The 12,770-nt window shown below is 31.6% G+C and overlaps 1 protein-coding gene across 1 annotated transcript in view; it reads left to right on the forward strand.

Moving 5' to 3' along the window:
* Positions 1-12,770, forward strand: part of Cngl (Cyclic nucleotide-gated ion channel-like) — a 135,249-nt gene that overhangs the window by 104,485 nt on the left and 17,994 nt on the right. Inside the window, exons 4-8 of the mRNA XM_068767757.1 lie at positions 3,163-3,304; positions 4,086-4,283; positions 8,606-8,713; positions 8,855-8,995; positions 9,365-9,517. Of these exons, the coding sequence (XP_068623858.1) occupies positions 3,163-3,304; positions 4,086-4,283; positions 8,606-8,713; positions 8,855-8,995; positions 9,365-9,517 (742 nt within the window). The remainder of the gene's footprint in view (positions 1-3,162; positions 3,305-4,085; positions 4,284-8,605; positions 8,714-8,854; positions 8,996-9,364; positions 9,518-12,770) is intronic.

Here is a 12,770-nt window from a genome sequence, read left to right on the forward strand (position 1 = left end):
ATATTTTTGATCGATAAATTATAACATCAGTAAGCTGTTAATGACAATTAAAATTAACAGCAAGTGAATTGTCAAACGCGCAAAGTTCAAAATGAACTGTCATATGCACAGCTTATAAAACAAATTCAAGAAATAAAAAAGATGAAATCAATCGACAAAGTCTGTCATAAAGTATACCAATGTATTTATTATATCTTACCTTAATAGGGATTTTTCCCATAACGCATTCACACGTTGCAGCAGTAACAAAAACTAACATTTTTAAACCAACGTTCGTTGTTCCTACTCTTAAAACACAAGCCTTGTCTCAAAGATAAAGTAGTAGCCTTAATCTGGTAGGGATAGGCGGATGTTATATATCTTATGAATTACATACACCTTTCTTATGGCAACCCGCACACACAATATTTTTCTTTTCAGCTTGTGTGAAACAACAGTAGTGGTGAAGCAAGGAACAAACATTTTTTTCTTTTCAAATCTTAAATTTATTCTAATTTTAAAGTAAACTGTTCATTAAAGTTGGTTACCAAATTAAAAAATTATATACTAGTATCATCACCCAAACATTCTCAAGTATTTATAACAATATATGATAGAATTTACCTTATGGTTTACTCTCTTTGAGGTGTCGCCCGTGTTCCAAATGGGAACCTTTTAATGAGATTAACAAGAACGACAAGCTAGACAACTGTTCTAGGTCTGACTACACGAACACATAGTTTTATATGGGTAAAAGTGTTAAATTGAAATAAATCGTTTTAATTGCTAAATCTTAAATATACATTTATTAACGAAATACTTAGTGTTTCAGGCAAATAAATACTTTAAAGTAGTCAATTTTCATTGGTTATTTTAGAAAATTAATAGAAAAGTTCGTATCATTCGTTATTCGATTGTTTATGAGACAAATAAATAAATTTATTAAACCTTATTTTTAATTCAAAAAATAACTTTGACACTCGAATTAATATTCAACTACCAATGTTTTTTAAGTAATTAAGAAAATAAAATTAACAATAATTATATACTTAAACTTGTAATCTTTAAGAAAAATTTTATGAATACCAGTACATAGGTAATTACAGAAAATAACTTCAACACACAATTAATTACTATCAATCTAACAGTGCAAGTGTTTCAAATTTGTATGAGATAAAAAATTACCTATCGGACTTGAATGCTATTTTTCCGTTTATTTAATAATATTATCAGTAAAATTAACAATAAACATTACAATGGTAATGTAATATCTGCTTCGCATGCTATACTCATTTGTAGATGTAACTATAGAACATATCGGGTTGACCGGCACACTATGGAGTGCAGTTGACTCGTGTTATTTTTTTAAAATAAAACAGGAACGTAACTAAGCCAACGTTTTCCAAATCCATATAGGTTGATGAGCAAGTTGTCATCATTTACACCTAACCCTCGGCCAGACGATATGTAAGTGGCTACACATTGGCAAATATCGCTTTTGAGAGCTTAGTTGCGACCCGGCCAATGAGCACGGCCCTAATAACGATACGCTGATTACGTATGCAGATTCATCGCATGATATGGCTAACACATCTAAAGTTATTCAGTACATTACAAATCCCCGATGTGATAACCATATTAATAGATATAGTTAAATTAATACGTACTTGGAATATTTGATAGCCTTCACAAGAATTTAAGTGCAAAGAGCATAGATTGTAACAATTAGTTTCCCACGACCCTGCACAGCTGGACCTTAACTTCTTATAATGCAAGAATAACACTAATTCTTATAGTCCGCGTCCAAATTTAGTGATCTGCTGTATTAACATAATGCATGTTTTTATTTTTGTGAAGTCTAATAACGGATCGAAATTTGTGAGTTTCAAGAAATCGACTTTGTTCAGTAGAATTTTAAATTAACATCAATTCTATTAAAATTAATACAAGTAATTAATATTTTATATATTTCTCAAACGACATAAATTACTCTGATTTTCGTAAATATACTAGTCTATATACTTAGATATCCTTTAATATGTTCATAATTATTAATAATTTATTAAACAAAGTACGATTTTTATAAGCTCACACAACCCGCGAGTAACTTCTTCATACACTGTACACAAGTCGCTTCGAATAACGCCCTACATCACTTTATAGGCGATCGATCATTGCGTCGAGCTCGTCAAGCTCTCGCAAGTCCATCCAGGACTCTGAAAGGCAAGGATCTGACTCAGACAAACGAGGCCATAAATGGAGACACGTCCAAGCTGTTATGGCATACTACCAGGCACTAAGGAAAATAAAAAGGTTCGATCAAGGCGAGACAACGGTAAAGCCGCATCGTTGTCGAATGTTTGATACTTTATATATCATTGTATTTTTATGATTTCCCACTAATGTGCTATTCATATTTTCGTCTGTGTATAGGACTTCGAGAATGGTAACTGGATTTTGTGTGTATTCTTGTGGAAATTGTGTCTATACTAGTTTATCTTGGAGTGACTATACTTTTCTTCTTTGAATATCGAATCTCTTTCTAAATCCTATTCAATGTTTTTAATTGTTTAATTGCATTTGGACGTTTTACGATAGTTTTAAACTTAGTGTTTACTCTCCTGAATACTTTAGATTCAGTTTTAGTACATTTAGTTTTTAGCTACGTGATTATTTAGAAAGCTCACTGATCTTACTCTACAAAAATATACTTTTCATATATATATATTTATCATTGGAATTATTTTTTGTTTTTATTGTTTGAATAATGGGATGTCGCATGTAAAAAGGTAGATTTATTTGTTTGCACGCATAAGTGAAGTATCTTTCGCAATAAATGTGACAAAAGCACAGTGTCCAGATAATTAAAAGCTCTCTTAAAAGCTATTTTCATATTATTTACATCCCTATAAAATGTAACGAAATCTAAATATATAATTTTTATGACAAATTAAATAAAAAAATCTTTTAATATATTGGTATTATAAATCTTTTCTTTTTAATAAAACAATAAGAATCCCTTAAAAAACGCCTTTGTGCTAAAATAACTTAATTTATAATTTACGAAATTAAAACTCATCTAAGAGCATGATTAACTTTGCTTAGACCTTGAAAACTCACGCGATTTCAGTGAACGTAATCACCTTGTCGTCATTTCGATATTAATTGTTTTCTGTGATACAGAACAAAGTCTAATCAGAGATGGATGAAATTGAGGACTACTGTGCAGTTAAGCTCTGCGATTCACAAGAAGCCCACGCTAAAGAGAGAAGACTCTTTCCTGAAGAGATTTTCCACACGGCAGATACCAGAAACTCAGGAAACAGTAAGTTAACTAATTTCTTATAAACTCTTTACATTACCTTTTTCGTAATTGATTCTCAAAAAAATCATCTTATTTATGATGATTTCAAAGAAAGCTGTAATATTTCACACATAATGAATTGCAGGTTTTAACTAGCACTACTGGAGGAACAAATAAATATTGTAAATGTTTTTTTTTTCATATGTTTTATTGTGTATTATAAAGTAATTGATATAAAGGCTTTAAAGGAATGAATATATAGCTCATTTGCTGTCCATCGATGTATAACACACTCTATCCAAAAACAGATTGTTTTAGAAATAGTAAAATCGTTTCCAAAATTCGGATTAGTGCTATTTTAAAATTAATTATTGTTTACTGATCTATTGCATTCTAACAAGTAAAGTAAATTAATTGAACACGTTATATATTCAGTGTTCAATGAACTTTGTACAGATTGATTTGAAATAGGTGTAATACTTTCAAAGTTTTTTACTAACAAATGAACAACACGTTCACTTTTGCACCAAAAAAAGAATTACACTGTTTACATTATAATGAACCATCATATTAAAAAATTAATATATTTTAATTGATGATGACGAAGACTTGGCCGCCCAAAGCAAACCTGGCGACGGACGATCACTGCAGAAGTGAAGGCAGTTGGAATGCCGTTGAGCGAAGTAAAGTGCGAAGCTCAAGATCGCTCGGGATGGCAACGTACTGTGGATGCCATCTGCCCCACCTTGGGGCCATAGGAATATTAAAAATATTTATATTTTAATTCTAAAATGTTCCACAGGTAGAAGACACCGGTTCAGAGGGAGCTACTGGTGAACATAGAACTACTAATCGACAGAGACGACGAAAAGTCAGAGTGCCTCCGACTGTAGTCAATCCTGACGAGAACTTTTACTTCTATTGGCTCTGGCTCATAACCCTCTGTGTACTGTACAACTTGTGGACTCTTATTGTAAGGCAAAGCTTCCCTGAACTACAGGTTTGTATACCTTTAAATCTTACTTATTACGGCGATAATAACGGGATAATGGTCACTCCCCGAGTATCTTTTATTTTAAATAAAGAAACACAAAGTTCAAGAAACACAGGCTAGTAGTAGATGCTTAAAATATTGTAATTAAGAGTTATAACAATCAAAAATTCTGATGCACCCACCTATTATATATATGAAGATGTACAACAGCAAATAAATTAGATAAAATGAAAAATCAATAATTAATAAAAAAGGAAAAGAATATATGTTAAATTAAATTATCTGGATTATATTCGCATCTTTTATATATTGGCGGTAATATCTCCTGGAAAACTATTATGTGCGACCTCAGTAATCGTCCTCTGGGCTGCTAAGAGGCCACCATAGGCCACTAGCGCTGTACATATCCAGAGTATGAGCTATCCACCCCTAAATCAATTATAATACAATCACGTCCATCTCGGAGTTACTGAAGCTAGAGATATTTTAATGCCTTTACCCGCACGAGAATTTTACGACCTCTTTTGCGGAAAATGTTTAAAGTTTACATCACACTTATTTTGCGGGCATTTATTTGCATTTAAGCGGGAATAATCTGTCTTGATTAAACCACTTTTACAACCGTCTTGATATTTTTGAAATATCTGGATAATTTTTGTACAAAGTTAAAAAATTGTACTTAAAATATAAGCGAAGTATTCTTTATAATTATTTGCATAAATCATAGGACACCTTATTAAAAAATCTCTCTACTATTTCACCCAATAATTTATGAAATATTTGACTGCAATCTTCTGCAACTTCCTATATTATATAAACGGGAAAAGTTATATAATTTTTTTTAAGAAATTTAACTGTTTTCTTATATCGATATCGATATAATTAATTTTATCATAGTTGTAAATTATTCATGTTTAAGATTATTAGTCAATTATCTAGAAATACAAAGAGAATTTTATCTCCTTCGGAATTCTCAATGAGTTGTACTGTTCTTCAAAAATAAATAGAGGACGTAAATAAACAGAAGTCGGTTCAGTTTGCTTAAGACAGCAGGCAAACTGTGTATTTTGTATTACAAGGGAGTCAAGTTTATTTTCACAATACCCTGGTAACCGAATAAGTAATGAATATATTTATTCTAATAAAATTAGTGAAATGATTTGAACTTTTACAAAACACAAGAAGATCTTCTTTGCTAGCTACCATCTTTGGCACTTAAGTTTTCATTTATTCATATTAATACACATTACGTTATCCACGTAGAACCATTTACGATGATAAGAAGAATAAAAGAATAGCGCCGATTTGGTAGAAAGTAGAATAAACTAAACATTTTGTAACGGCATCCTTCAACTTTAAATAAAGATACGTGTATTCTACATACGCTATGACCAGAGAAGAACTTTCAACAGATTCGTCCGGTTTTTAGCAAATTCACTTTTATAGATATCCTTAATCCAATATATAGATATCTAATTATCAAGCGTCATTAATAAGCTTAAAATTGTTTTACTCTATAATAAATGTAAGAGAAGTGTTTTTAATAAAATTTTTAAATTGATAATTCAAAATAAAACCGTACACTGTCGCCCACAAATGAGTTACTAATTTTATGTAGCCTGGAAAAGTAAGTAAGTAATTAGTTAATAGCTTTATGTACATTATGAATTATTTTATATTTATTAATATTGATATATATATTTCTCTACAAAACTCTTCATATCTAATATTATAGATGGCACGAATATATCATCGTTTGTACATTACATATATACCACGAATAGAAGCGTTGTAAGTAATGTAAACATTGGGCTGACAAGTCTCACCATGTCTTGTATCAAAATGAAGCCAGAAGCAGTATCGCAAAATACTTTGTGTACAAAATACAGCTTTGTTATAAACGAACCGTGTCAAATCATGTTATTAATCTGTTCTTCTTGGCACATACTTTACATACACAATGTTGTATTATTGTATTTTATTGCACACATAACGGATTATAAATGAGATCAGAAGAACAAGCCGAAAGAATTACTTGTGTGAAGTTGCAGTCGTAGAGAGAACGGTGTGCCGTTGGGGTTAAAAATTTTCCGAGTGATGACCACGAGCCAATAGACACTGCGTAGTTTAGACCCCCCTCTATGTGGATCCATGATCATAGATGGTCGCGAGAAGTCACTGGATGTGACCAGTGCAAGACCGGCTATCGTAGCACTTTGGAGTAGGCCTATGCGATGCAATGTAAATCTATCGGCTGATATAATACTTTCATTGATTGTTGTTGAAACATATACAACAACACAACATACTGCGTATGCCAGGAGTTGTTATAATTATTTTTAATACAGAGTTTAATAAGGGTAATAAATAAATTACTTTTATATCCCCTAACCCATTAAGGGCAGCTATATATTTGCAATACCTTGAGGTACTTTGTTTTAATTGATACTTTCGTTTTCCAATCGTAGTAAAGGTAATAAAAGTCGATTTATACGAAGCTTCTTACATTCATTACCAAGAACTCTAACAATGAGCAACGGAGAATAATAGATAACTTTAGGTTTTAATTAAAAACTAAATTAAATTTTAATTATTATTACAACCTGTGCATATTACTTCCTATTTTCAATTCATTAAAACAGGGTTCAAAATTTAATAACATTTAATATCGTTATTAACAAGTGTAACGGGAAAATTCAAGTAACTGCAGTTTATTCAAGATTTCAACCCTTTGAAAATTATCACCACTTCGTTTTGTCCAATTACGTCTACGTAATGAATTAAATTAAAACATCGTCTCATTTAAATTTTAACAAATTTTGCATTTATTTGTCATTTAGTTCATAATCGTTATGAAGGACAAACCAAATTATTCAAACAACACAACGTAAACATAATTATAAATGAATTTAAAAAAAAACATATTTTTATGTAATGTTAAACTTCTTATTAAAAATTAAGAAAAACAAATTTTTAAGTGGAATTTAATATCTCAAGTATTCTAACTTTCCTAAAAAAATTTAATGTATTTAGACTTAATTTTATAAAACCTGGTGTAATTAATAACCAATAGATAGATCAATTGAAACATCTCGGTCAAAATACCGCAATGTGATGTCAAAAATTTTGACCAATGTGTGTTGCCAGTGATGACATACGAATCCGAGATCAGGTTGCTTACGATGGTCCTAGTAAGAAGGCTCAACGTCACCCAGAGAGAAGTAGAAATAACCCTCTCTATCAGATCGAATCAGAAATGATCAGATAGGCATAAAAGCAGAGGTCACCGACCTACTTCTGAGTACTTTTCGTTCAAAGGGGCAGCGAGCGGGTCATATCGCTCATGGAATCGATGGCGGTTAGGGCCAAAACGCCTGTAAACGCAGCATGGGTAGGCCCCTCACTTGGTTGGAAGTCGCCAGATACGGTCAGTGCAAGATCGATCACCTTGGCGATCGCTGAGGGAGGCCTATTCATATAAAGTTTGACATTTTTAATGTGGTTAACGTTACAAATACAATAACCGACTATATTTCTTACTTTTATGTTTCTTATATTTAATGCACAGTTAACTTAGAATTTATACAATGTTGCTCACAATCGTAAATCGCAGTTTCCGTCTAAGATATGCTTTGTATGTAAATGCTGACAATGTATCCTATATACATTGTCAGCATTTAAACTGAAGGAAAATTTTACGAGGTTACTTACTTATCTTAGAACTAAAAACTTGGTACATCGACCAACCAACTTATTATAACCGTACTATTCTTATGAGAGAAATTTATAACCCAATGCTGAAAGTAACGAAATGATTTAATCCGTAAATGAACGATCCGTAGACATTCCTATTCTCAAATTTTGAACTGAAAGAGATTCTCTTTGAAAACGCTACTTAGCAAACAAATGACAATCAATTCTATGAAATCAGATCAATAAATTTCATTTAACTCAAATTACAGTAGACTAATGCACATGTCTTCAAAAGACCAATTATGAACATTGGACAGTTGACCGGGACCCTTGGTCCAACACAAGAAGTACTTGGCAAAGATCTTGGAAAAAATCTTTCTTCTAATAATCTTTTCTAATGGGCGAAAGAAATACATACGGTTGCTTTACGTACAATATCTTGTTGTTTTTATTTTATATTCTCTCTAGAATGAGGCTATGTTTAGTCTCGTAAAATCATTGTTTTTAAAAACATATAAGATATTTATGATGGTTACAAACTGTTAATTATGTAAAGTATTAATAAAAGTATCTTTATCCTAACATTTTATTAATATTAAAATATCTCTCATTTAATTGAAAACTTTTACTAACAGGTAATGTGTCATAGTTTTTGGGTGACTTGCGACGGCATCGGCGATGTGGTCTTCGCTCTGGACCTTGTAGTACAACTTCGGACTGGATATTTAGAACAAGGACTTATGGTATTTAATTATAATTTTTTTCTCTTTTTTTCTGTTGTTCTGTAGCGTTTTCTATGTGTTTTTATATTTTTTTTATTTATTTGCAGCCAATTACTATCTAAAATGTACACCAAACTCCTTTAATATAATGTTTATTTCCAGGTATATGATTCTAAAAAGCTCGCAAAACATTATCTTACGTCTAGGTCCTTTCTACTGGATATTGCTGCTCTTACCCCGTTGGATCTACTTCAATTAAAGATTGGAACGAATCCTATCATACGCTTTCCTAGATTCTTAAAGGTAAGATTAAACGGATAATATTTTACGTAATTTTGATATAATTTTCTTTTTCTGTTTGCAAATGTTTAATGCAAAGATTTATCAACATTTATTGTGTCTTATTAATACTTGATTTATATCCTTTGAAATAAATACGTGTGTAAATATAAAGGTTCTCGGTAGATGCGGTGTAGGTAAGCCTGGCCCCACATGAAGGACCGACGAGATAATTACGGTCGCGGAAGTCCCTGGATACGTTTGAGGGAGGACTTTCAAAGTCTATCGGCTAACATGATGATGATAATAAATTTGTTGTTAGTGGAAACGAGAATTCCCTTTATTTACAATGCATATGATCTATTTATATTAATGATATATTACTTTTGGTAGGTGTATAGAGCAGTCAGTTGCTACTACATGGTGGAGTCCAGAACAGTTTACCCCAACTTCTGGCGTGTCATCAACCTTATACACATCTTGTTGATCCTCGCTCACTGGTTCGGATGCTTCTACTTCTTGCTGTCGGAGGCTGAAGGATTTCAGGTTACTAAATTTAATTAATTTTTAACTTTTAAAAAGTTTTATCTGTTGTAAAACTGTTGGTAATACACCAATGTCAGTCGAGGAATGATTATCAGGTAAACAAGACAACTATATTCATATATTTTATTATTTATACTATATGCTTCAATAGGCTATAAGAAATAAAGATTATTTTTAATTAACATAGCCTGAGATTAGTTATATTCGGTCCTTGATTTGTTTATTTCAACACGTTAAACATGAATATCTTAAAGAAGATAACAATAATACTAAATTAATATAATCATCGTATGGTCGTCATCGTCGTCACCTTATATGACATTCACTGCTGGATACTATTTTCAATAAAACCGATTAGAAGCGACTCGCTTGGCAGGACCATGGTCTCTATTACAGAAACTTAAAGCCCCAGCAGTTATGTCTTCAGCACGTTATGTAACAATGCTGTTTCAACTTGCCAAGCCGCTGAGCTACTGACCCTGATTCGATCTCCTGTAGAAATCCCAAGCAGGAAAAGGGCAAAGGACTGTCCTTGTCATGGATAGAGAAGGATATATGATGAAATGCTTTAAAATACTTAGTTTAGAAAATTTTTGTAACAATTTCATACTACATCTTATGTACTTATATGTGTCCATTCCATCATATATATCCATTACATAATAATCTAATACAGTAGTGTATCTTGATATTAATATTAATAATAAGAAGATAAATATGAAGGTAAAATTTTCATTATGACAGGCTTTGTCGAGTCAAACCACAAATATTTTTTTTATTCTTTATTTTACGGCGTAATAAATTAAATATTTACTCAAAAGTTTATTTAAAACGCTTGCAAATACGTTCATAAAATGTAAATGATAATATGTAAAATATACGTTTACCATTCAATTGTGGAGGTAACTAGTTGAACGGTACAGAAGATAATAGCCTATAACGCCATCTGGTGACTATAAACAACAATAGCGACAGCATATAATTTTTTACTGAATAAGTTTTTACATATAAATTTCAATATCCATGCGTGCATGTTTACCTATTCTAATAATTTTTAATCATTACATTTTGATGATGAACGCTTTTACTACGAGTAAATTTATCAATGACTTCGGCAATTTCAAATGTATTTTATACCATATCCACTGCGTTCCTAACCATCACAATTTTTAAATTGTACTCAATCGTACGCCCCAGAGAAGTAGATATTGCCTTTTAATCTTCTAATGCATTGTCATAGTCGTGTGATTGTAAAACACACTACAGATGTACTATCTATATACTAACGAGACGTAACATTTCATGCCTTTTCATATTAAGTATATGACAGTGCAGCGAGTCAGATGATTTTAATAACAAAATTCGATTTACTAGTACACAGATTCGGTTTATCAGTACCCTGCTTGTCCTATGTCATTTTACATAAATAATATATTTTGCGAATGCATAAATGAAAAGTAACTAGCTAAATATCCTCTTTAATTACGACTGCGAATCTAAATTGTCTATTAAGATATTTCTACAAGATGGTTATCCATAAATTGGACATGACCGGGAGGCTTTTGCGGATTAACTGACTGTACAAATTATAATAGATTCGTAAGCATTGGCAATTATGAGTGGCAGGGATTTTCATTTGTTGTTTTTTTATTCGTTATTTCACAGCTATTGCATAAACAGTGTATAAACTTAAATAGCAAATAATTTTTTTTTTAAATCTTGTACACATTAAATATAAAAATATTTCTGCCTGTTATGATTCTAAGTCCATTTCAAATTTTTACATTATTATATCAAACGCCACAAATTTTTTACTGTTACACACTTCTGGCCTATAGCCTAGGTATGCTTGCATGTCTATGGCCCAGTTATATGAAAAAAAAATTTCATATTTATCAGTGGTTACTTACTTTATCTGATGGCATAGATAAGATGAAGTAACTATATACACTCAGATGCATGAAAGGGAAGTGGAACAAACTCGTAATAGATTGGTACCCGAGAGAAGGTAAACGCAAGAGCAGAGGAAAAACATGAGAAGTTTACATGAAGGCAACAGCGCCGGGGACGTGGATGGGAGATCTCGGGGAGCTATGCTGAAAAGCAAAATGAAAACGCGAATACCGATGTCTAGCATGACATTATTAATTTACTGTAACATTTGTTTGTTAATGAAGGCCGATAGTATTGTATTGTTGTAGTTAGTTTATATTTTGACTTTTAGTCCAACGGTCCTATTTTCCTATGGGAAAGACGCACAAGTGATATTTTAGTACAGATTGATCTCGCTATAATCCTTTTAGAAACTGTCTTAATCAATGTAATGGAAAAATTATTTTTCTTACTTCATCGTTTTCAGAATTTCTGAACTATAAATTTAGTGTAAGCCTCCATCATCCCAATCTTATTATAATACTTTGGGGAGTGAAATATAGAGAGATGGCGATACGATGTTAAGAGAGAAAGAGAGAAAGTTTTTCTCGCAAATTATTTTCCCTGTTTGTGCTCGTCACAAAAGTTGAAGAAATTAGATCTAAACTACATTTTACATACCACAATCATAATTTAGATATTGGAATATACTGAAAATTACTGGAACCGATTTTTTTTAAATAAAATACTCATATTTATGTTTAATGTACACACATTCCTTTTTTATAGTCTTGAAATACAATACAAGGCGTGAATAAGAAATGTCCTACTTTAAAATTCCGTCGATGTTGCTTGTACTAATATGTAATAGCTCGTATTCAGGCAGTAAATATTATGTTCATATTTCTGTGTAATATTATGTACGTGCATGCAATATAAAGTAACAAGTAATATAACATACTAATACTACACTACTCTAGGTGTTATAAAGTGCTTGAATAGGAGTCATTTACGTACCTATGATTCAATCGCTTACACATCATTTTCAGGTACTGGTAAACCATTTAATTTTTAACTGAAATGAAGCAATACCTTCACCCCTTTTTAATCAGTAGGGGTGAAATAATAGTAGTCCCAAAATAAAGCCAAATAGTTATAATCTCAGACTTTGGTATTACAAAATTTTAGGGTGACTTTATAACAAACACACTAGTTTACGTATTATCGGGGCAAACTTAAACTACACACATAATACCTACTGTGAAATGAAGTTCAGAAAAGACTCAGAGACGTTAAGTAAGCTTGAAAAACGTGCTGCTAGACATAGCAGAGGCACCAATGCCACTGCTTTTGCAGATAAGGAGAGGTAATGGAAAGAGAT

Source organism: Battus philenor, unplaced genomic scaffold (assembly GCF_028537555.1).
Source record: "Battus philenor isolate CCGP_79_NKW_IND1 unplaced genomic scaffold, ilBatPhil1.0.hap1 SCAF_23, whole genome shotgun sequence".
Lineage (NCBI taxonomy): Eukaryota > Metazoa > Arthropoda > Insecta > Lepidoptera > Papilionidae > Battus > Battus philenor.